Source organism: Perca fluviatilis, chromosome 2 (assembly GCF_010015445.1).
Source record: "Perca fluviatilis chromosome 2, GENO_Pfluv_1.0, whole genome shotgun sequence".
Classification (NCBI taxonomy): Eukaryota; Metazoa; Chordata; class Actinopteri; order Perciformes; family Percidae; genus Perca; species Perca fluviatilis.
This window is the reverse complement of record NC_053113.1, coordinates 26,762,963-26,789,740: the sequence shown is the minus strand read 5'-3', so window position 1 is coordinate 26,789,740 and position 26,778 is coordinate 26,762,963. Positions and strand designations below refer to the sequence as shown.

At 42.0% G+C, this 26,778-nt stretch overlaps 1 protein-coding gene across 1 annotated transcript in view; it reads right to left on the bottom strand.

Annotated features, from left to right (window-relative positions):
* Positions 1–22,407, bottom strand: part of clpb (caseinolytic mitochondrial matrix peptidase chaperone subunit B) — a 34,903-nt gene extending 12,496 nt beyond the window's left edge. Inside the window, exons 1-7 of the mRNA XM_039780904.1 lie at positions 21,652–22,407; positions 21,332–21,383; positions 17,149–17,235; positions 9,418–9,521; positions 7,732–7,860; positions 2,423–2,520; positions 658–772 (exon numbers count right to left, since the gene is read on the bottom strand). Coding sequence (XP_039636838.1) covers positions 658–772; positions 2,423–2,520; positions 7,732–7,860; positions 9,418–9,521; positions 17,149–17,235; positions 21,332–21,383; positions 21,652–22,108 — 1,042 coding nt within the window. The 5' untranslated portion in view covers positions 22,109–22,407. The remainder of the gene's footprint in view (positions 1–657; positions 773–2,422; positions 2,521–7,731; positions 7,861–9,417; positions 9,522–17,148; positions 17,236–21,331; positions 21,384–21,651) is intronic.
* Positions 22,408–26,778: the final 4,371 nt, after the last annotated feature.

The window sequence follows — 26,778 nt, the reverse complement described above, 5'->3', positions numbered from 1 at the left end:
ATCCGTGTGTTTCGAGGAAGGGAGAGATGGACGGCATAGCATGAAGGAGCCATGATGGAAAGTTGCAGAAGGTGGAGGCCACAAAATGGAAGTAGGAACGGACAGAAGGGTGAAGGAGAAAGAGTGGGTGTGATGAAGATCAAGGAGGTAAAAGAGAGAGAGAGAGAGAGAGAGAGAGAGATGGAGGGATATACTGAAGAGAAAAAAGGGAAGAGAGATGGGGAGGTGGGGGTCTGTAGTATGTCTCCTCTCTCTGTAATCGTGTTAACTGGCGGCTCCAAGCCTGGCCTCTTCAGCTGTCACACACACAAACACACGCACATGCACACAGCACCTGTGTATGCCTGACAGACAGCTCATTCATCACAATTAACCAATTACAGCCTCCACCGGTCTGTCTGAACCCGCCTACTGCAGGAGGAAAGGGAGGACAGCAAGAGAGAGGAAAAGGAGGGGAGTGCAAAACAGAAACATAAAAAGAAAAGAAAAAAGCAATGTGGCAACAAGGCTGTGGCTTGGAAGCATGTATTTATGTGCACTTCTTATTTTTGTGGTGGATGTCATTGTGTTTAGCTGCATATATCCGTGTGTGTGTGTGTGTGTGTGTGTGTGTGTGTGTGTGTGAGAGTGTGTGTGTGTGTGTGTGTGTGTGTTTACCTGAGGCCACAGTATTGATGGCCCCCTCCTGTCCGATGATATGCTCCTTCAGCCTCCTCTCCAGGGGGAACCGCCGCCTCTCCTCCGCCTCCCGCCGAGCCTGCGCCTCCTGGAACTAGATGGAGGTAAAGAACACGAACATACAGAAATCATACGAGGCGGCCAATGAATCGTGGAAGTGAAAGAAGACATATAAGAAAGTCAACTCTCCAGGGGAAAACCATGAGGACATGGCAGAGTTCGCAAGTCTGCCCCTAATTACTCCTATTTCTTAATCATGTTTTCTTCTTTAGCACCCTAACCCTTCAGAGCTCATCCCCACTACAAAGACACTGAAACAAGAAAAGAGTGAGTGGCCAAACACGCCCTGACAATAAAGCCGTTTCTCCCCCTTTTTCCTATTAAAAGGGTTGTGTTGTTTTGCAGTCTCTTTACTACTCCCTTCACTCCCTCCCTCCGACTTCCTCCTCTTTAACACACCACCTCTCTATCTGCCTTTGCCTTCATTTCTCTGACACACATTTTCTGCTGATTTGATCTCTTTTTCCACCCATCGCATCTTCCTCTGCCCACATTTTTTCTTTCCCTTCATTTTTACATATACTTCCCCCTCAGTTTCTGTCCCTCTTTCTTTCTTTCTTTCCTTCTTTCTCGTAGCCACCCCTTGACTCATTCATCTTCCCCGCTTTGTCTTCTCAGAGTCCAGGTTTTCACCCTGCAGTGGAGGCAGGCTGTTTATTCTCTCTCTCCATCTTGCTTAGCTCTGGCCTGCTGTGAAACTGGTAGATAACTACCATAGGGTAACTCAAGCTTTATTTAAGTAAACAGCTGACCCCACCTCTACTAATATACACCTGTGAAATACCAAGAGAGTCAGCAGTCAGCTGATTCTATAGCATCGTTCAGTTAAAGCGTAACCAAGCCTCAAGATCACCCTCAGTTCCCAATTGAAATCACATTTTAACAATTGGAAAAATACCAACTATCCAAGACAATATTACACGAAGAACAACTTTTTATTTTTGATTAAATCTTCTTACAATAACCTGATAGTATTCTAAGTGTATTGGTAAAGTTGAGGGTTTTTTTGCCTTTATTTGACACAGAGAGAGAGAGAGAGAGAGCGAGAGAGAGAGAGAGAGAGAGAGAAAGAGAAAGAGAAAGAGAGAGAGAGGTATGACATGCTCATGATGTTAATGCCCTTAGATGTGCTCAAAGTGCCGAATCAAATCTCCATGTTAGTTCATCTGACCAAATCGAGTATTTGGAGGTATGAAAAAATATAGAGATATGTTGATATCACTATTAGGGACAATATTTTGGAGACGACTGTTGGTGCTTTCAGAAAGTATTTATACGATATTTTAAGACAATATACAGCTGCACGTTTGTGTGTTGAATTCCAGGTGATATCTAGCTCAACATAATATCTATAGAAACGTTGATATAATCCAACTTTATGCTTCACGTTTTAACCCCAGTTAACCTCAACCAGCTTTCACAACTCTAATACTCGATATCACCTGTCACTCAGTCAGCAGACCTCCCGAGGAGTGTGTGTCTGTGTGCGTGAAAGCAAGTAAATGACACAGATGTCTGCTGAGTCAATAGCCCCGAGTCACTCAGACACAGGCCACAGGAAACGACTACAGCAATAAAACATTTGTGTGCACGGAAACTAATATTGTTTCAATTGCACGCATATTCTGCACAGCTTGTATGGAAGAACAAAATGAGAGTTTGTGTCTGTATGAGTATGTCATACCTTGCCCTCAAACTCCTGCAGTATTGTGCTCACTTCTCCCTCCTTAGCATAGCCCCGTGCTGTGTGTCCCAAACCATTGGTCTGCAGGGGGTTGGCACCTGTATGCAAGCATGCAACACACACACACACACACACACACACACACACACACACACACACACACACACACACACACACACACACACACACACACACACACACACACTCTCTAATTATTTGTAGCTACTCTTAAAATGTTGGAAACAGAACAAAATCCTATTTTATCACACACACACCCTCAGCAGGAGGGTCAAAACGTCGATGGAGAGAGGGTTAGGGGTGAGAGGTCACTTGGGTTCAGAGGTCATCGAGACTAACTGCAGTGAAGCGGGAAGACGATGCAATCACCCTGTAGGGGGTTTCATATCTGCAACGCGTGCCAATAACACACGCTTTGACCCCAACACCCTGGATTATTATACAATCTATACACACTGCAGGTTGTTGAAGGTTGGGGGCCATTGAGGCACACAAGCACACACACTTCACACAGCAGGAGGGGTCAAACGGAATAAACATTTTGTTTGACGGATCTTTAAGGGGTCGGAGTGTAAATGAGGAAGAACCATAATGTCACAAGTGTGCGTGTGAAGTGTGCCAGGGCTTGTCAGTAAAGGTGGTTAGCAGTGCCTTCTGCCCTGACCTGTGCCACCACACTCAACCCAGAGTCACCAACACAACACGCGCCTCCACATGAACAAGGGAATGTTTCCAACGTATAAAAGACTCAGGTATTTTGTCAAGAACCAGTATGTGGTATGAAAATGTCAAACACTACTCACAAACACTTAAGCTTTATGCTCTGAATTCATAAAAGGTGATTATTATTTCAGCAGGTTCATTCAGCAGGATTTCTCTGGACTTGGTCAGACCTTACTGGCACCATTAGAAATTCAAATGGGTTTTGTAACAAGTAACTGTGCAACAATCTTTGTTGATCCGGTCTGAGGCCTTAATATAATTTAAGGGCCTTTTCACACCGGAAAGTCAGAGCCAAGGTTTCCGTTTTTTTCGTTGCATTGCATACGTTTTGGGGGGAATTACTGGAATTGTTGGGTCTTTGTAAATTAGAAAGTGTGGTTTAGACCTACTCTATCTGTAAAGTGTCTCGAGATAACTCTTGTTATGATTTGATACTATAAATAAAATTGAATTGAATTTGATCCGGTTAGTTTTGGTTTCACATTGCAAATATGGGAGTGCGCAAAAGAACTATACATGACATACATACGTCCTGTCGTCATCACCTACTTGCAGTTGATTGATTTTGCAGACATTGCTCTCCCGTCCGTTCTCTCTCATCCTCTCGGAAATAATTGTCAGAATTTTTGAGAGTTTTTCTAAATGACTTTATAAAGTTGTTGGACCAAATCTGAACCAAAATTTTTTTTGCGTTGTTTTTCATTTTTCCGGTTATGCCAGAACTTCCTGGAATTTGGTCACACTAGAAACAAACCGAACCATGGTTCAATTTTATCCAGACCAAAGCCACCTCTTTTCGCCGAACCATGTTTGGTCCGGACCGCGGTCCAGGGGAGGTTTCACACTTGTAATCACTGCTTCATTGTTAGGTTTCCCTTCTGACAGAGATGTTATTCTCTTTTTACTGCCAGGGACTACAGATGGAAATTAGCTTATAGCTAACTCTGGTACTGCTAAGGAGCTGTGCATTGTCCCTGTCATACAATAAAATAAATAAATAAATAATTTTGGTTTGAATCAAAAACTTTAAAAAGTCTGAAAGTCCTGACCAAACCATGTAGGTGTGAAAGGGCCCAAAGACACTACGGACACTCGAGTGGAAGCATAGGAAAAACATGGAGTGACATGAAATCTGTCACTTTAACAAATACTCGGCAGGCAATGCTTTGAAATCTCTCGGTTATGAGAATATAAGATGATTAAAATAAATCACTGACAGATTGTGACAATACTCCTTAAAGATATATTAAATGTGGGTCTTTTGAGAGTATATTAAGGTCTCCACTGTTCCTTTTCAGCTGATGAGAGCAGATATTTGTACAAAATCTGAAAATTATGCACAAAACCCCATTAGTGACCACTGTAGTGAATGTACAGGATGTTGAATGGTGTATTGAGAACCAGATCACTCATCTGACAATTTTCTGAGTGAGATACACAGTGTGTGTAATTATTACAGGTGCTGGTTATTCCTATTGCTTTGAGCTCTGACCTGCAGAGACTAATAATCACTGTGATGATTATCGATAAACCCCTACATTTTGTGACCTGCTCACAAAGCCATCGATCCCTACAACAATACAACACTAACCCCACCCCAAAACATGAGGGAGGAAAGCAATAAAGTATCCACATCCCCACACACACAACATAATAAATAGCATCATTTAGGGCTTTAATATCAGGCCAACCCTCTGGGCCATAGCACTTTATAACAGGATCAACATTAACGACACTCACACAACAGACACACACACACACACACACACACACCAGCTGAACATTTACACACAAAACACACACACACAAACACGCATACACAGGATCCCTTCATTAGGAGTGCTTTAGTTATGCCTATTAGGAGTCCCCTCCTTTTTCCTATTTCCTCCTCCCTCTCTTTCACTGCAGCTGGTGGGAAAGAGCCCCTGCTGGTCTTTGTGTGTGTGTGTGTGTGTCCTTGTATCTGTATTGTGTGTGCCTGTGAGCATGTGTGTCTCTTCTGGCCTCCTACCACCTATGGAGCCGTCCATTACTGAGTGCCTGTGGCCACGGGCCTGATGTGGAGCCTGGGGAGAAGCTAGAGAGCCTCCGCAGGTAGGGTGAGGGACTGTGGGGCGAGGAGAGGCCCAAGGGTGGGCCTGGAGACTGTGATGGATGGAGATCTGAGTCGAGGGCCAGCTAAGGCCAAAAGAGCAAAACCCACGGCTGGTAGCGTAACAAGGACACGCACACAAACACAAGGGAAATAACAAAGCATAGGATACACACAACTCCATACAGATCCACGCACAATGTGCACATACATGAAGGGAAGATGTCGCACAATCAGTGGACACACACAGACACAGAGACACACACACACACACACACACACAAATGTCCTGAAGCTGTGGCAGTTTATGAGATTTTTTGTGACGATGTAAAAAAAGATGGATTGGCTACAAAGAGGAAATAGATTAAAGAAAAAGACAGTACAAACGACACAAGCTTTGTCAAAAATAATCAAATGCATAAAAAACTTCTATAAAAGTCTTTAATTATGTGCCTATTTATACAGAATCACACATGTACATGGACAGCAATGTGTTGCAAGGTGTTTGAGAGTGTGTGATGTCATGATTGTTATTTGCCGTGATGGTGGCGCCAAACCGGCAACGACCCAGTCGGGCGAGCGAAAACCCACTCCGTCTTTAATCAGATTGACTTAAAACAAATGTCTCTGCTTTGTGAAATTTCTTACCGTTTTAATTCAAAAATGCATCTGCAGAACATTTGATCGAGTTAGACAAAGTGATTTGTTTAAGCGTACAGAGTGCTTACTGACGCAGGGGTGAGACGGTAGAGACAGGCAGACAGAGCTTTGGATGCACCATCCATCATAAACATAAACAAGACATTAATACTAGATATGTGCGTGTGTGTGTGTGTGTGTGTGTGTGTGGTGATGGGGTGTTTGATAAAAAAAAAAAGAAGAAAACATTTTTGATTAAAAACGTATCAGCCTAAAAAGCAACAACTACAAATGTCCCCCCATGTTAAGATTCAAAAATATATCAAAAGGATAAAAGCATGCATGAATATATGAATATTTTAAATAAAGAAATGGAGACTTGAGTGCAAAAGCACACACATGCACTCACAAAGACATGTACATATATATATACACACTCACAAAGACACACGCATCCTGTGATTGTGGAGTTACCCCAAGGGCATGTTCTGTGGAGAGGTCACAGTTCAACTAGGCCTAGCTTGTTTAAGAGCTGCACACCAGAAGTCTGAGGGGGATATTCTGCCCTGAGGCTCTACGAGTGTGTGTGTGTGTGTGTGTGTGTGTGCCGGTGGAGCTGAGTCAACGACAGGTGCGAGTGTAATGGGGGTGAATGGAGAGGGGGTATGAACAAGTGATCAATTTCAAATGAGCTTTGTAATACTGTTTATATTACTCGGGGGTGGAAGCGTTAAGATGATGATACATAGAAAGCTTTTTAACGCTGATGGAGACAATACTGCCTTCAGCTCTGAGGGCAGAATGAGAAACATTTAGTTTGGATAGCAAAGATTAAGGGGAATGGAGTCTAGCATGTGTCGTGATAAAACGGGTACCCTTGAATTAGTCATTTGTTTCCCTAAAATAATAAATCGCACCCTAGAATAAGTCATTCTTGGACTATAATTAACAACACAGAAACAATCTTATCCTATACAAGCAGGGTGTAGAAAACACTTGTGTATATCCATGTGTCTCTGTATGCAAAATCTAAATCATTCCATATTAACCCAAGTGGTCATTGTGTCAGAAGGATAGTAATAGAGTGTTTTCCCAGATATTCAAAATGCTACAAAATCTGTTCAGGAAGAAATGTTTAGGACCTGGATTTTACTTCTACATGTAACAGTTACAATTAATGAGTGGAAATGTAAAAGGGTCTCTATATGGCACAAACAAATCTAACATGTTCTTGGCCTATGGCCTTGCAGTAACAAACATACATACAGGACTGAAAACATAACCACCTTGGTATTAAACGAGCAAAGTAACTGTCAATTAATTGTCAATTATTGAGCATTATCCAGCCTAACAACAGATAAAGATATTCTGTTAAACCACTGGGACGTTTCCCTTCCAGTGGACAATATAATGGAGTTCTGTCCGTTTGTTTTAGCTGAGACTGGCAGAGTTCAGGTGACAGTTGCATTTTTTTGCAGTTTTCCCTCATAGGGGCCGGACTTGGTTCGTCTAAGCAGTGGGGGCAAAGATGCTCCATCCTCTTCCTCCCTTTCTCTGAGGATGGAGCACCTCAATAGTCAATACTATACAATCAAATGAGAAACATGAATGTTAATCATAGCAAAGTCAAGAACGATGATCCTACTTTCACTCGGCTAAAGATTTAGGTTTGAAGAAAAAAAAAAAAAAAGGAGATTTTTATATAACTTAATGTTAGAGAACACACTCATACCAGCATGATGTAAAACTGCAGACTATGTTTAGATATCTAGACCCTCAGAGGTCCCTCATGGACTCTAAAGTGGGGTTAGGGATGGTTGGGTGGGCTGTAACATACCAGCCTCCAGCAGCATGCGGACAGTGCGTGGATCATCAGCCAGTGTGGCGTAGTGAAGCGCTGTGCAACCACGGAAGCCAGCCCTGCTGCTGAGCCTGCTGCTGAATTCATCCTCTCTGGACACCAGAACTGTAGGGAGGGACAGAGAGCCATACATGGAGAGACAAGAACGATTAGAACAAAAGACTGCTTTTTCCTTTTGCAAAACATGCCCTAGTTGACAGAACAAAGACAGACAAAAAAGCCTTCTGGGAACATTTGTAAGATGTTTTACTAAATTTCCGATTCGAGAATGAGTTTAGACTCAATTTGGATTTGACAAAACACACTAGTTCCCCAAAGATGGAAATAGTGTGGGCACAACTCCAATCTGAGATGCAACCAGTGAACTTTGTGGAGCTGAAAAGACGAGTGTGATGAATTAACGAACAACTTTAACTGGACATGTTTGAGCCTTTGATAACTTTCTTTAATCTATTCACTGCCACTGGTGAGGCTCCAGAAAATGTGACAATGATAACACTGCAGACTACAAAATTGCCTTTCCTGTTTCCAGATTTAGAAGAGTTGTTCATTTTCACAGATTTAAGCTCAACTGCTCGACATGATAGGAATAATGCGAGTTGTGTTTTAGGGTCTCCTTTGCTGTGCTCCTTACTAATAATAGAGATAGTCTATCATTCTCTCCTTACTTCTCTTTTTCATAAGAGGACTCATCTCGTGCCACTCCTCCATCCATCCATTTTTATTTTTTCCGCCTGCTTCCTCTCCTCCCCGGTATTCATCAATTCCTTTCATCACTTGCACCCTCTTCCTCCCTCCCCACTTTCTCTATCCCAATAACTTTGTCTCATCCGTTTCCTGACTTCCTCGCCTCTCCCTCCCTCATCATCCCACCCATTTCCTTCTATCCATCCCTCCCTCTATAACCCCTCCAAACATCCACATCTTCTTCCTTCTCCTCCATCTTTAACCTCTCCTTCCTTCCCTCCATCCATCCATCGCTGCTTCTGACATACCTCCTTCCCTTATCCCCCCCTTCTTTCACTGCCTTCCTCCTGATTTTTACTTCCTTCATCAGTCTTTCCCTTCCTCCATCCATCCCACTCTTTTTCTCCATCTCTCCGACAGTCTCTTTCTGCAGTGTGTGTGTGTGTGTGTGTGTGTGTGTGTACGTGAGAGGGAGAGAGGGAGAGACAGGGCGGGATAATCATAGCTAACCCAATAAAGCGTCGCACAGGCCCCCCTAGCCCATCCATCAGCGTGCGTCTGGGAAACGCTTCCCCACGCTATGCCGGCCCCACGTGGACCTAAACCTGACAGCCATATAAATGTCTGCAATATACATATCCCATATAAATATGTCTGCAGAACCCAAACACAGACTGGTGTGTGTGTGTGTGTGTGTGTGTGTGTGTGTGTGTGTGTGTCAGTGCCATCTTGTCTTTGTGTGTGTGCAGCTCGGAAGACATACAAATAAAACACACACTACTTGTCATGAGAACATACAACATAAATAATCCGGAAGAAATGAAACATGTACATAAATGCAAATCTTTATGCAAATGATAATATCTGGTTTACCACTTTGAATTCATGTGTGTAATATAGCAACAACACACACAAACACATGCATGACGGATGCACACACAGTAGCAAAAAGTGTTTTTTTTTTTTCTCTTTCACCTTCCAGTGAGTGGATGCCTTTCTCCCGTGAGGTGTCGTAAACGTTGTTGAAGTGATCTCCGCTGTTTGGGTCGGCACCAGCTTCCAACAGAACCTTCACCACACTGGAAAACACAGACACACATTTAAATATGTGTAATAATCCTGCCTAGAACTTGTATTCTATAAATGCACAAGTGTACACAAACCAAGCCTTTCCACAGTAATAAGATGTAATCACGTCTATGGCTAATATCAATGACAAAATATGTACATTTACATTTGTTATATCAACATATATCATGATACAGCATTTTTTTATGGGAATTCAATTAAGAAACGGTTTATAGATGAAGTATCAGAAAGTATCTTGTTTTTGGTTAATCCAGTGGATTAAAAACAAATAAAAGTTCTTCATCACATTTATGTAAAAATATTTTAAATCCAATATTGTGATAAAGCAGCTTTCTCATTTACAACAGTGCCTGCCCACAATGGCCTCATACAACCAAAGACATTAAGGGATAGCTACCTCGGTTTAATCATCTCACAGTATGTCTTGTTAAATTGCCAAATCTAATTAAGCCATACTATTTTCTAAAAACACAGGCAAGCATATGTCACAGCACCTACATATGTAGTCAGGTTACAGGAAGCAGACTGGTGCAGACTAAATTTAAGACTGGGACACCTTCATGTCATCAAACATAACCTTGGCCCTTCAACAAAGTTTCTACCATCCTCAAAGCTTGAAAAACAGCCCGCTGTACGCAGATATAAATATCTAATTCCTTCCGCCTGACTTACTTCCATCTCTAGTCTGTCCCATCATGGTGGATACACTTCAATTGCTGCTTCTCCTCCTTCTCTCCTTCACTACTCATTGGTCCGCTTTGTAACATGTACATATGTGTACATTGAAGGGGCAAGGGTCGGGCCTGTTTCCGGCGCTGTGAGGGGGACGACGACGACTGTGTGTTTGTGTGTAGCCCTTCATTGGAGCGTACCGCCTTATAGAACAAACACGAGTACCTCGGCAACACCACTGACTGTGACCCAACGGACATTCCAGGTACCGTCTCTCCGTCTACAGAACACACTCGCTTTACATTTACCACCATGAACGTGTGCAATGGCTTTGACATTGATACACAGACACGCACATGAATGCACACAAAAACTAGTCAGCTAGTCTGTGCCCACTGTGAGCGAGAACGAGGGCGATGGCCGAAACATGAACCCTACCAATACGCTGCTGGCTGCCATTAAACCTGTGACTATGTAATGCAGCCTGGGAGGGAGTGATGGATCATTTGCAGCTAAATGGTTATGGCAGGAGGCCTGGTTTAAATGGAGCAAAACGATTATTCATAGGAGGATGAGGTGGACTCCTTTTTTTAAAGCACCTAGACGTGACCACGTAACAGGCTACAGGTTCCCTTTAGGAGAACCTGTGCTCTTAATGAGTATTGACAGAAGATATGACCTCAGGAATAACTAACTGATATTATGCCACAGTCAAGTTAACGGTAAGGAGTGAAATTAAAGTAATAGGAACATACAGTAAAGACTTGGTTTTAAAGGAATATCTGAAACAGGACTAAAAAAAAATTTTAAACATAAAAGATTTCACAACAGACTGAAAGAGTAAAATATTTGAAGCATGTATCAATACATGGAATTAGGGATGCAACCAACGTTTTTATTTTCACTGAAGACGAATCTGCACATTTTTTCTGAAATAAATTTCTCTAAAAAAATGTTTATCAAAAAATAGTGAACAATGCCTATTGTAATTTCGCAGAGCTTGGGGTGTTGTATTCAAATTGCTTGTTTTTGTGACCATCAGTCTAAACTGTTAGATAGGATAAAGAAAAGCATCAAATCTTCACATTTGAGACACTGGAATCCACAAATGTCTGGCACGTTTGCTTAAAAATGACTGAAACTGCCAATGGGTAATCAAAATAGTCAGTGACTAATTTATCAAATAATCGTTGGGGCACCAGTACAGGCTCAAAAATCACAGTCCAGTGTACCATCCAAAGAAATGACTGAAGTATATCAGTAAAAAACTAAAACAGAAGGGGACACAATTTCCCCTCATCTCCAAAAATAATTCAAATCTTAGCAGACTTTGGTAGTTTGTCTCATCACTACAGAACATGTGTGTTCCTGTGGGAGAGCGAGGCTGAGAACAGCCTGGCCAGGTCTTTGTGTCTGACCTTGCTGAGGGGGTATAAAGGACTATCGGGGGGTCCCCTTTGTTACTGTATCACTGTGGCCGGGGGCGGCAGGGGGGCCGTGACCCACAGAGGGCTCTGCTCTCACCCTTGCAAGCACTTCTACAAACACATGGATGCAACCTCCGAGGCACATACAGACGCACACAAACTCAAACCGTGGCTGGTCACACGAGGCTGGGCAGGTCTGTGTGAAGAAATTAGATGGTCTGAAAAGGGTTAATGGCATCAGAGAGGTAAACACGAAAGAGCTAAAGAGAGGAAAACTGCAGAGAGGAGGAGGAGTGGATGAAAGGAGGCAAGTGTAGCTAAAAAGATGAAAGAAGGAGATTTAATTATACAGGATCGTGCTAAAACTAATGAGCTTTTGAAAACAGTTGATAGTTTTACTAATCAACTGATGATCAAGTGGCTAACTTTATTTGGGACATTTAGTGGGAGAGTTGCCGCACTAATTTGAGGCCAAACTAAAGGCATGCAGAGGTTAATTAGGTTAAACTCCCATTTTAAAAGGTGTGGGCCCTACAGGCTCCCTAATACAATCTTATATGTACAGAAACAATGTGATCTGTAAATTACAACATCATTTTACTTTCATAGCTAAATTGAGACAAAATGTGCGTCATTTAAATGAGGGGGTTATTAGCTGCTGACTTAATCTGCCATCGTCTCGCACTTTTTTGCCAGTGTTGTGTCCATTACCTTGACGCTCCGTGGCTGTCTGAGTGGCACAAAACATAACACAAAATATAGTCTGCTTTTTTCATCTTTGCTGAAGTGTTTGTTTTATTTTTTGCAAGTTTTTCCTTCATTTCATTATGTGATAAGAGCATCACCCCTGGAAATGAGGGGCTTGAGAACCCTTCAACAGATGCTTAAAACTTGGACCAGTTAAAGGATGTTCTCCCTGCTCTATCACCATCCAGTGCTTGTATCAAAAGCTTGAAATAATGACCACTCCACTGTTCACTTAATAAGCCGGCGCTGGGGCTGGTAGATTTAACTCTTCAGGTCGGGCCGAGGACTGCTGGGGGCTGGTGTTAGTTTCCCATCCTGCCCTGGAGGGAAGACAGGAAATGGACACTTCCGTCTGTCCTGTGCCACAATAGACACCCGAGCCAAACTGACCATCCATGTCTCGGACCACCTGGCCCAGACGCTGGACCTCACTTGACCTTATCTCACCTGCTGCACACCTGGGGTCAGATAGATGCCACGAAGAGAGGTTCACTTTTATTTTTCAGTTAAATAACCCGATTGGTCAAAATGTAATTTATTTAAGCTACGTTTATTTCCAAGTATTTTCTTTATATATTTATTTACTTCCAAGGGATCTCTCCTCTGTTACTCCTTTTGGTTTCTTCTGTTTTTTCCTTGTTAAAGTTTTGTTTTTCCTTCCTGCCTCGAGGGTCAGGAGGACAGTGGGTGTCACACAGTATGTTGTACAGGTTGTAAAGCCCCCTGAGGCAAATTTTTGATATTAGGCTATACAAATAAAATGGACTTGACCTTGCCATGCTGATGACTCAAATGGTTCCAATTGCTCAATGCTCGGTGTGTTTTTTGCCATCACCATCAATGAAAGCCATTAAGTGTATATAAGGTGCCCATCATGGGTGCATGGTCATCAGGTAGTCCATACAACATAAAGTGCATTTCTTTGTCAAGAAGTGTGAAATGTAGCCAACAGTACAACAGCTTGTACACTCCCCTAAAGGATTATTAGGAACACCCTACTAATATTGTGTTTGACTCCCTTTCGCCTTCAGAACTGCCTTAATTCTTGGTGGCACTGATTCAACAAGGTACTGGAAGCATTCTTTAGAAATGTTGGCCCATATTGATAGGATAGCATCTTGCAGTTGATGGAGATTTGTGGGATGCACATCCAGGGCACGAAGCTCCCGTTCCACCACATCCCAAAGATGTTCTATTGGGTTGAGATCTGGTGACTGCAGGTGCCAATTTAGTACAGTGAACTTATTGTCATGTTCAAGAAACCAATTTGAAATGATTCGAGCTATGTGACATGGTGCATTATCCTGCTGGAAGTAGCCATCAGAGGATGGGTACATGGTGGTCATAAAGGGATGGACATGATCAGAAACAATGCTCAGGTAGGCTGTGGCATTTAAACGATGCCCAATTGGTACTAAGGGGCCTAAAGTGTGCCACTAACATTCCCCACACCATTACACCACCACCACCACCACCACCAGCCTGCACAGTGGTAACAAGGCATGACGGATCCATGATCTCATTCTGTTTACGCCAAATTCTGACTCTACCATCTGAATGTCTCAACAGAAATCGAGACTCATCAGACCACTGTCAAACAACAGCTCGTGCAAATTGTAGCCTCATTTTCCTATTTTTAGTGGAGATGAGTGGTACCCGGTGGGGTCTTCTGCTCGTGTAGCCCATCCGGCTGAAAGTTGTGCGTGTTGTGGCTTCACAAATGCTTTGCTGCATACCTCGGTTGTAACGAGTGGTTATTTGAGTCAAAGTTGATCTTTTATCAGCTGGAATCACTCGGCCCATTCTCCTCTGACCTCTAGCATCAACAAGGCATTTTTGCCCCACAGGACTGCAGCATACTGGATGTTTTTCCTTTTTCCAGACCATTCTTTGTAAACCCTAGAAATGGTTGTGGGTGAGAATCCCAGTAACTGAGCAGATTGGGAAATACTCAAACCAGCCCGTCTGGCACCAACAACCATGCCGCGCTCAAACTAGCTTAGATCACCTTTCTTTCCCATTCTGACATTCAGTTTGGAGTTCAGGAGATTGTCTAGACCTGGACGACACCCCTAAATGCATTGAAGCAGCTTCAATGTGATTGGTTGATTAGATAATCGCATTAACGAGAAATCTTACAGGTGTTCCTAATAATCTTTAAGGTGAGTGTATAATATAGCTAGAATTTTTCAAAGACCGATCCCATTTGAAGCATTTAAGAAGCCTAATTATTGAATTGGACCACTTAAGCCCTGTCAATATTCCTCTGTTAAATGGTGAAGTTCATGTCCAACTTTCAACAGTTATTACTCCTTAATTATTGCATGATTGCTATGTAGCTGGCAAATTAAAACAAGTAAAAGGTGTTCCTCATTTCCAGCACTGTATTCTTTTGAAAAGTAATACAGTGTACACATGTTGAAAATCATTACATGAAAAGCCATTTATGTGGTTTTAATGAGGCACAGTGTACAATACCCTTGGAGTTTGTTTATATTGTAAGTGCCCACTTAAAAGGAAAAAATTTTAGTGCACTAAGAAGAGTACATGTAAGAAACAAAAATATGGAATTTCGTCACTGAACCAGGTTTCTTACCATCACAATCATGTTGTATCATGACGAAATTACAGAATATTTTACTGAGAGCTCTCTGGTGATTTTCACCACCATATAATCAAACTAATCCCAGTCCCAAAACCATAATCCCACTCCACATCACTCTCCACATCTAAACTATTCTCTTCTCTCTTTCCCAACGAGCCACTCATCCTCCTCGTTCCATCATCCCGCCGCTTTCCCTCGTTTTGTCCCCCTCCCTCCCTCCCATCGAGTCGCTCGGCCGACAGGTCGGAACGGTCAACAGGCGTTACACTCGGCTGAGCGCTCATTGTGCACGTGAATGCAGCGAAGGAGGGATGGAGGGAGAGAAAGAGAGATAGAGATGAGTATTGTGTGTTAAAGAGTGCAAATAGTGGGCCAGGCCCTGCGCCTCCCTGATTTAGCCCCACATCAAAGCTAAGCAAACACACGCCCCCCCGATGTCTCACCCTTAAGTCTTACACACACCCCTCTTCTCCACCCCTGATTCTCTCACACAGGCGCACCTCGACCCCTGAACGCCAAAGAGGCTGCCTGGTGGACGCTACACCTGGAAACAGACAGAGGACTCCACAGCTTCCTCTGAAATCGCACTGTGGTGAAATCTTCTGTCTCTTAAAAACCAGTTATCACTTCTGGTCTAGGAAAATAGGAATACAGTGTGTGTGTGTGTGTGTGTGTGTGTGTGTGTGTGTGGTTCAACAATAAGAACCATGCTGACATTCTAGCTACAGGCTAGACCTTGTTCATGAGTAATGTTCCCTGTGTTTTCACTTAACGGCTGCAAATAAAGTTGTGTGTGACTGAGTAATAGGCAGTTGGCCTGTAAGATATTTGGTATAAACTCCCCTTGCCTGTCTGTCTGTGTATTTTTGTGCGTGCAACCACACATGCATCCTCACTTGTGCGTGTGGATAGGAGCGTGTGTGTGTGTGAGACGTGTGACTGATGTGTGTGAACCGATGTTCTGTCTTCCCTGCAGCAGTGACGGCTCACTGGGGGGTTGGAAGACGGGATTAAACACAGAGGAGTGTCACTGCTTCGCTGAGTTATAGCACTCATAACACACACACAAACACAAGGCAGTGACACACACACAAAAGCAGTGCATACAGACACAAACACACATACAACCAAATTTGTATAAAAAAAAATAAAAAAACATTACATACATCAATGTTACCAAAAATCACTCAGCACACATCATGTAAATATATAAACGTACTGTAGCTTAAACATCACCATAAACTGAAATAATCAAAGCATATGATCATATTTGTCTCTGAGGATGAGTTACAGACCAGACTGGGAGTAGAAGAGTATGCAACTATCAATTATCATCATAAAACAATTATTGATTGATTATTGTCTATAAAATGATCATCGTGATCATGTCTGAGTGCCCAATGTGACATCTACAAATCACTTATTTTGTTGAAGAATTCAAAAGATATCTAATTTACAATCATGTAGAAGCAGCAAATTATCACATTTGAAGGAGCTGGAACCAGCGAATGTCTGGCTGATTTCTTGATAAATGACTATTAACCGAAAATTGACAATTAAATTTTCATAAAGAAAGCGCTTCATTACACACAGTAAGAAAACCGACAAACTTTAACTTGGCCCACATTTGTGACATTAATTCAAACTATCTTACGAACTTGAGGAGGGAGCAACTGTAACCCTAAGATTTAAAGTGAGCAGTAAGTAAGTATTTTAAGCTATTTTCATATTCTAATTTTACCTTATGCTTCTCACGGGCATATGAGGCCCTTAAACAAAAAAAGTGACGACACAGTCCTGGTGGAGAGTGGGGGGGGGGAAAAGCCCTGTAAATTGGATTTGGCCCGGCCTTAACCTCGGCCCCTCTCTGTGCTGTGTGTTCTGGGGGCCAGGAGGCTAATTTAATTTGTTGGACAGAGAGATGGGGGAACGTGTAAAGACCGTCTGTCGGTCTGAAAGTCACACTTTGCACTTCTGAAGACCTACTGTAACAACTAGAGCGGGGACATGGATGACATATGCTCACATACTAACTCATGCAGACAGATGCGTGCTACCAAAACACTACATTACTGTTACATACAGTATGCTCACCAGGGGAGGGCATCTCAGAACTGTAAAACACATCATTTGTTCAGTAGGTTCGGTTGGATAAAACACACAGACCTGTGCTGTCGGTTGATGGCAGCCACCATGAGAGCCGTCCAACCCAGACGGTGGCGGTGGTTTGGGTCAACCCCCTCTTTAACCAGCCTGATGTTGGAAAAGGAAAAAAAAAATTATGTTATTATTTAACATCAACATATAGTAGAGGGTGTCTGAATTTGTCCATATGGTCTTGGTATAAATACACACATACAGAGATATAATGATGCTAGAATAAAGCTGCCTGGTCGACACACCAGCATGGAACCAGCTCATGATATCTTTGTCTTTATCTGAAGCCACACACACTTGCTTCTTGACCAGTTAATGTGTCTGTAAGCCAGGTGTGTGTTGAGTTTTTTGCTCGAGGGTATGACACCAGGTACTGGAGTGGCACGGTCCACGGTGTGTGTGTGTGTGTGTGTGTGTGTGTGTGTGTGTGTGTGTGTGTGTGTGTGTGTGTGTAAGTGATCCGTCTGTCGTCTCACGTGCTGAGCAGACAGACAGTGTGTGTGTTTACAGTCAACACCGTGGCCTCTGTCTGGTCTGCACTCAGCTCCGACGCTCTCTGGCTCCTTTTTTCCCTGCCTGGTCTGCATGCAGCATCAGGGTTTGGGCAGAGAGAGAAAGGCTCACCACTTCAGCTACATCTGAGCTTGTCAGGGTGCAGTACTGATTCAGTCAAACTGAGAAGGTCTTGGTACCTTCATTTTACCAGAAGGTAAAGTTAAAGAAGGGACATTGTGGGAAGTCAGAGGTTATGTATTTCACAAATACATAAGCTGTGCACTGTGCTCCATTGAGAAGGGTTTCAGTCAAGCAAGTCAAACATCTAAATGAGGCGGCTCACAGAGTGGTCATCTCTACACACAGAGGTGACACTATGCTTAGAGTAACATTTAAGCCATTTTTGATTATTTGCTGTAGGGCTGCACGATATGAGGAAAATATATAATTGCAATTGCAATATGATTCACGATATTGGAGGGAATAATCATTTTTGTATCATTATTCTCATTTTCGTTGAAAGATATTGAAAATTTTAAAAAACAAACAAAGACTTTTCTTTAGTCTGTAGGATATAATTCGTAGGCTGGGATGTGTCTACTTAATTCAGAATGGTTTGACACATATTTTGCCTTTAACAAATATTGTGGCCCCCTGCAATTTGGATATTGCACTAGTTCATTGGTGCGATTTTAATAACATTGCGATTAATTGTGCAGCCCTAATTTGCTGTATTATAGGTGTTTGACTGATGTAGAATAGGGGTAAATCCTGAAATGAAAACGGGTATACCAACCTAAGAAAATCTTTAATGTGGGTTTTACTGTGAGCTATAGGATCACAGAGGCACCGATGCTGTTTCACAAGCTAGGCTGCAATTAAACTGCAATGAGGATGTTAACTATTTTTACAAATTACATTTTTCAAATCTAAAAATACTGAATACAAGCACAATATATGAACTAACAGCAGCTTCCATCCCTACATTTTCAGCATCGTTATCAGCCTACTTAAACCCTTCTCAGTGGAACCTGCTTTTTATGATCAAGGCTGGGTCACATGACAGCACATCAACTTTATACTCAGCTTTCAACGTTAAAATGCTATCAAGATTATATCATGATTCACCACTGTTGTAGCACCACTGCTTTTATAAAGTCTGTGTGAAAATGAGCCCTCCATCCACTCCACTGCCTCTCAGCAGACACACCCCGACACTCCAAACAAAGCACTTAACACATCTGTGATCTGCTGACTGTCTCACTGCACTCTCACCTACACCATCTGCCACATGGGCACACAGGTAACCCAAGCCAGCAAATCGGAGACATACATGGATAAACACGTGCGCTCATATACACTGATACAAATACCCAACGACACTGTACACACATAAGCACTGATTTAACACACATTAAAATGATTATTGCAACATGGCACCATGACTTTGCGTAAACATACACGCCACTTTCCTAAAGCCAAATGGCGTGTTATCTGTACGCAGTTTGAGCTATCCACGTGTATGTCTACGCTGTATACAGCGGATGTAAACATACCCACCACGTGGCGTCGCCACGTTGCGTGTTATCGCGAGAATGTGACATACTATCGCGAGAACAACGTCACAAGCGTGTAAAAAAAAAAAAAGGTTGGGTTTAGGAAAAGATTTAGTAAAACAAAAAAACCACGACAAAAACACACTTAGGAAAACAATAAACGGTTGGGTTTAGCAAAGAAACATTGGGGAAGGCTTAAAAAAAACAATAAAAAAAAATAAAATACGGCTGAAAATCGCCACACGTGGGACGCGATCCCAGCTCTCCTGGGTGAAAGTCCTGTGTTTTACCCATCCGCGGACCTACGTCCCTTTATACTACTCGCTACAACGAAAATTCACACGTAATGTAGGTCGATGACGGGCGAATTGCGTAGATAAACACGCTAAGAAGTGATTTTGCGTCTTGTTAACACGCCAAAATGGCATACGAATTGGCGTGTCATACATACGCCACTTCATGAGATCAGTCGGATTATTGCACAGAGGTGAGCAGCATGACTGAAAGCAGGGAATCCAACCATCTACCAATATAAGGCACCATGTGTTTTACTGTACTTACTGTATGTAACCAAAAGGCACTAACATATTTGCCAGCTCTTTGGTATTGTGTCCCAAGAAAAACTTCTACACCAAATTTTATGAGCATGTCCCTGTGACTAGTTTGTTCAATTGTGTCTGTTTTCATAGTTACTCAACATTTATAATGCAATATTATCAGCAGAAGAGATGGGACGCTGAAGTACTATAAGACCTGACATGCTCCTTTTGGTTGGCTCTGGTTGGTAGAGGAATTGTAAGAGACTTAAAGAAAGTTTTTTTTAAATCTGAGCTAGAGAAGATAAATACAAAAGGTAATGCAAAGTGAGAGAAACAAATCTTTAAAAAGCTTCATATCAGAGAAAAGAGACCAAATCAAGGCACACTGTTGAAATGGAGAGCTCTGAGTGGACGAGTGTGACATCCGTTCTGCAAACAGAACACACACACACACACACACACACACACACAACACACACACACACACACACACACACACACACACACACACACACACACACACACACACACACACACACACACACACACACACACACACACACACACACACACACACACACACACACACACACACACACACACACACACAGTACTCTTCTTCCACCTGGTGGTTATTGGTGGTACAACAACTACAAGTGATATAACGGTTTTCATAACTGCAGATGATCCTAGCTGTTCTAGAAACTGGCCCCAGCAGATAATGTGTAATTTATACAAGGCTTTAAAGAGCAGAAGATGATGGATAATTTACAAGAGCAGTGGGGACAAAAAATAAATATCTCACATTAACCTAACAATATCTCACAGGAAAACAAATGCTCTCTACTTTCTACTAATCACTTACATGTTGACAGTGACATTATACTGCAAAGATCACTGGGGATGGAACAACTTATGGTGTCTTTATTCAAGTAAATAGAGTTAAATGTAGTGCAAACTGAGATGGATAAAATTAAGTTATCGCACTAGTTCTGCCTCAATACCTTGATATGTATATAATATTAAAAATTAGTGGCAGGGGATATGGTTTCTGACTAAATTTAGCACAGCCAAATAAATTGTATAATTTAACAATTACATATTACAATAACCAAATCCCGATATCAAAGTCATGACATTATTGAGGTTATATCAATATCACAAAGCTCTACTGATTCCCCACTAATTTGTACCTAAAAAAAAACCCAGAGATAACAAGAAATGCTGTATCTTTCTAAATTTGAGCTAACAAGAACAAATCCAACCAGGTAGTTGTTCCATTCCTTTTAAACCACGAATACTATGGCTCCACCTCAGCCATCAATGTCAACCAATATTCATCTAGCCTAATGGATGTGTCCAGAAATTGAGCTTTGTCCAAAGCATCCTAAATTACAGGATCAGCTCAAAATCGTTTGCCGGTATTTGTTATCCCCATACAGTCCACTGCCATCATGACAAATTAAAGGTATTATTTGCTGTTCTCTAGCATTATGACTAGACTATTTAAATGCAATAAATGGCCATGTCACATAAATATAACATCTACAACACCATTACTATACTAAGCAGCCTCCTTGAATCATGTGGTGTGTATGTTACCTGGCCACATCTTCAGAGTTATTGGTCCTTGCTGCCTCCAGAAGTGAATCACCTTGTTATTGCAAGAACAGAAACAGAAAACATTACACAAGAAGAATAAACTCGAGTACACATTAGCAAATTAGGGATGTGCCTGTAGTGTGTTTTTTTTTTTTCAAGTCAAATCCATCTTAATTGACAACTATGAAACTTGTGTGCATTTTGTGAAAATGTGCAAAGGTTGCTGGCCCTCACCATTATCCATTTACAATATTTTCTATACAAAGTGCCTCATTACTAAAGTCAGACAATCACAATGACTGATGGCCGATAACGTCTACCTTTGTTATCAGAATCTTTCTTCAGGCAGAAGGCCACGGCTGCAGCAGACAGCACACCGGCAGAGGCCACTCCTGCCCGGCTGGCTCCTCCACCTGTCCTCCGGCCATCACCTCCGTCCCGCTGGCCGCTCTCCTCCCAGTACTGATTATTGTTCCGCCCTCTGCTGGCCAAAGCCGCCCATGAGCCGCGGCGGTTCTCCAGGTTGGACAGCCATCTAGGGGCGAGATGGTGGTACTGCACCAACTGTTTCACACTAGCACCAGTGGTCTCCTCGGCTAAAATCCCCCTTCTGGAGACCCGGGAGGTGGACACGATGGGGTTGCGTTTGATCTCTGCCGGTGTCTCGCGGATGCCTTGGCATGCGGCACCGCTTGCGCTGGTCTGGAGCACGCGGCTGCACGGTGACAGGCTGCGCGACCTTCGAGCAATTAGCCTGGTGGGAACGGATGATAACATGGCGATGAACTCACCAAAACCAAAGCGGGGGATGAAACCTTAAGTCGGGCAGTAATTCCAGAGGGAAACCATACAAGCCGGGGACACCGCGTTGATTCCGATGCCGTTATACCTCAATTTCCAAGCAGCTTCTTACAACCATCGGGACGAAAACAACCGCTTCACCTCATCGTAGCGTGGATGTCACCAGAACGGGCGATGCATTTTGGGAAATGTTGTTTTACTGGAAACTTCTGTGTCATGTGCTTTGTGGCGAGATGTGTATCTGTTACATACTTCCGTGTTCGCTTAAACCAAGTAAAAACCATTGACATATATAAAAACAGAGACGTTTTAGTTATATTTAGGTATATAGAATAGTTGGTCAAACTCAAACTGCATTGAGGTACACAAAACAGATTTAAAAAAGCTAGATCCTCTTTTGCGCATGCGTAATGTTACCAACAATCTACGGTTGAAGTTCCATGTCTAAAATACCCGCTTGATTTACAGGCTAGCTGTCCTGCATTCGATTAATCTGTACAATATAAAACAGTTGTTGAATATTACGCTGTTTGGCAAATATATTAGGAGATGATGCCACAGTTGGTCTTCGGTTTCACATCCTTTCGTACCTGAGAACAGAACAGGGAACTCACCACAGTGACACATTTTGATGAAACAAGCAGTTGTTTTGTCCGTGTTGTCCTTTGATGGCTCATCATGGCCGCCAGATGGCACCAAAAGCACAGTGCCGTTGTGTGTTGTAGCCTACACAGACTATTGCAGGCAAATGTCATCATCTTCATCAAAAGTTCAGTTTCAGGCAGTTTAGTAAGAGAATGGCTGGATAAATTAGTTATTCTCATCTGATGAGGCAAATTAAAACAATTCTAGATTTGGCTAGAGTAGCCCTAGGCTACTGATACAGTGTTGACATACATACAACATGCTGTAATCACATGCTAATTTAGGTCTTTTTCTCAATGGGGCACAGTGGTGAACTGTAATGTTAAGGCTCAATCCCATCAGAATACTGTGCTTTTTATGTAATACAAAACTATCCAGGGTGCGAACTACGGGGCAGGGGAGCTCGGCTCCCTTTAAATTGCACGTCATTTTGACGTGCAATTTAAGTTTTGTGTAATGTGATCATCGTGGATTAGTATGTGTAAAATTGCAAAAAAATATGTCATTCATTCATGTATTACGGCGATTTAAACCTAATTCACTTCAATAAAGATAACTATACATGCTATTCTTCATCATCGTTAACTCAAAGATTCGTGGAAAAAATAGAAACGTTGGAGGCCATTAATCGGCGCGCAAAGTCCTTGAAATCTATTCTGCAGTTAGCATATAGCCATGGCAAAAACAAAACAAGGCAGTTTAATTGATTTTGGTTTTACTAAGAAATTGTGTAGCGATGACGTTAACAGCACGACCGATTCACTTGCTGCAAGCCCTGTTAGCACACCTCCCAGCGGGGTGACAACACAAGAAGAAGCTGAAGAAATAATGTCCTCTCTGGCTGAAGATGGAGGTGGTAACAGCTCGTCAGAGGCCGCTCACCATCCTATCTCCTCTTGCTCCTCTCTCCCGTTAAATTGGAACAGCCAGCAGTGGAGGGACTGGAAGAGCCCATTTGTGAACCCTTGTGTGGTCTTTAACTCTTGAGAGAGATTATCTATTGATTGATGGAAATAGCTGACAGTATAATGCCTTTGAATCTTGAGCAAAGTCACACTTGGCCATTGGCTGCATTCTTTGGTTTTATTCTGACAGCTGCATTAGATTAGATTAGATAATAGGCTACTTTATTCATCCCACAATGGGGAAATTCACTTATTATGCATGTTTTTCACTTCACCTTTTCATATTTTAATAGCAAAGTTCTTGTTTATTTTCAGGCTGGAGGCCATTCCAGGTGCAACTCCCAATACACTTTTGTTTATAGAGTAAAGTTGAAGCTCAAACGGAACATGTTAGAGGCCGTTTCCCCTGCAGGGAGATCAAAAACTAAAACTTGCGTTTGCTCCTCCAAAAGGCCTCAGACAATAGGCTACTGTAACTACAGTCTGCACACACTGTGGACACACAGCACTTTGTTTAAATGTTTGGGGTGCATCGCTTAGGCCTAATTGAACGGAGGAACTATAGTATTATACGATAGCCCGAGTAACTTTAACCGTTGTTCATGTGAAATCTCAAAGACAGCCTGATGCTTTGTTTATAGATTATATTTTGGGTGGCTCTTTTCTGTTTGACCTATCTATTCCTGTCAATAAAGTATAATAGGGTTAATCCTGTATAGCGCAAACACTTGTAGCTGTTAGGTATCTTTTTAAGTCATTCCAAGTCGCAAGTGCGAAGTTAATGCATAAATATACAGTTCAACATTTTAAAGCAATATATATCAGTTAATGAAAGAAAGAGCCTTTCACTAGTAGCAGGAATGGGGAGTATGAATTGTTGAGCAATTTGATGGTTTTACTGGATGTTTCCATCTACACCTACTTGCATACGAAGAGGTTACCACTAAAAGATACAGTGTATTCCAGGAAAAAAGTAACAATGTTGAAAATGCCCTTTACTTGTGAATGAAATACAATCCAAGCCAAACCATTCAGACGTATACAAGAATGGGCTTCAATTTGTTAGATGGGTATGTTGAGTGCTGGGCAAGCAATTAGCACTGCTGGCAATAGGCTTACTGTGGCTCACCAGACATGAATCATAGAGGACATTCTGATCTGCCATCATAAATCCACTGGCACCTTTACCAGCAATGCCATCTAAATGTCAGTGTGGGTTTGCTATTGTAGACACCTGACAACACATCCATTCGCTCCAACAAATACAGCTTAAGTTTCCCACGCTAACCTGTCGATATGTTTCTAAAGCATTTTTTTAAAACTCACTATCACTATTGATCTCAACAACAATGGAATTATGTGATGGCTGATATTTGTGTCTTATAAATGATAAAGTCAGCTGCCCAGCTGCATGGACCAGAATGGATTGGCAAACACAGGGGAAACTAATTTTGTTAACAATGGCTGGGTTCTAATAAATTCCCCTGGAGAAACATTTTTATCAACCTGTACAAATAAACTAGTCAAAAAAAGCAACTACCTTTAATTGTATTGAAATAACAACACAAAAGCACTCATTTGAAAGCAAGGGCTTTTTCATATTTAAGATTTGACTGAATTTTACTTGATGAGCACCACCAGTCTTTCTTTTCTTACCTGTCATAGATCTGTCCATTGCGGTGGCCTCTAACTCACCCAGTAAGAGCCTTCGCCCCCATGTTGGCTGAGTCCTGCAGCGGCGCGGGTTCAAATCTGACCTGCTGCCCTTTGCTGCATGTCATCCCCCATCTCTCTCCCTCCTTTCATGTATATCCACTGTCACTATAATAAAGGTAAAAAGCCCCAAAAAAATCATCTTAAAAAAAAAATAATAATAATCTGTCCATTGTGCATTTAACATGTTGCTTTGTGAATACATATTACTAACCTGAATCATTAGGGCACTCTTGTTTATGTTTTGTTTCCCCCACATAAATCACATTCACTAACTTTTTTATAAAGCAGACATTTCGACTTGTCTAGCATTAGCTGTGGCTCTGTTCTAGGGAATTGCAATGTAATGCAGCAATTAATTATGTTGTTGATTATACCTGTTTGACAGGTCAAAATGTCTGCTGTGAAAAACACTTTTACTGAAGTTTCACTCCACATGTTTTCCCATGGTCATGTGTTACCCTCCAGCAGTGCCCCAAAGTTTAGGAACCACTGTTCTAGACAAAGTGAATAGTTGTGGGATATTTTATGTTTTAAAAAGGACAATGTAATGCTCTATTCCTCCTGGTGAGATCACTTTGGGGTCACAATAATTTTTGACCCGGGTTAGGGTTAGAGAGTTTTCATATTCAGGCTCTGAAACAGGTTGTTGTTAAAAAATGTATCATTGTTTTGCTTGATTTGCTAAATTCTATGATGGCTAAGGAACTCTTTTGATGACTTTTGTAGGGCTTCATGTCAACAAAAATGCGACAAAAAGCGTACAAAAATGTTGGAAAAAGCAACAAATTTACAAAAAGGTGACTAATGTCTGAGAAAGCCACAAAAATGTTGGAAAAAAAACAACAAAAATTAGGAAAAAAGCTACCAAAATGTTAGAAAAAGTGACATGCAGTAGGCCTAACAAAATCACGTCAATAAACTCTACATGTCTAGCCCTTGGAGTGATTCTCTTTTTCCAGTGTGGCCCTTAGTGAAAATGAGTTTGACACCCCTGATGTAGATGGTTGGCCCTATATAACAGAACCACAGTGACACTTACAAACATAGGCTATACTGCATTAGGCTACAGGGAATTAAATATAGAGCTATATTCTCAGTATGCGAGTTTGTAACTTGTTGTAACTGACAACTCCAACTCTTGACAACTCCAGCAATGAATAAGGAAGCATGACTGAAAGACAGGTGAAGACTTCCTAATACTTTAACCATAGAGTGTAGGACAGTGTAAAGATACATAACAGTCTGACTTTAACACGTCAGCCAACAAGGGCCAGGCGCGCCCCCGCTGCTGCAACTAGTTTGCAAAAAGGTTCGCGTGTATGGCACATAGACTGTTAGCGCGGGTTGCGTTCAAATACTGTCGGGAATATGGAAACTATA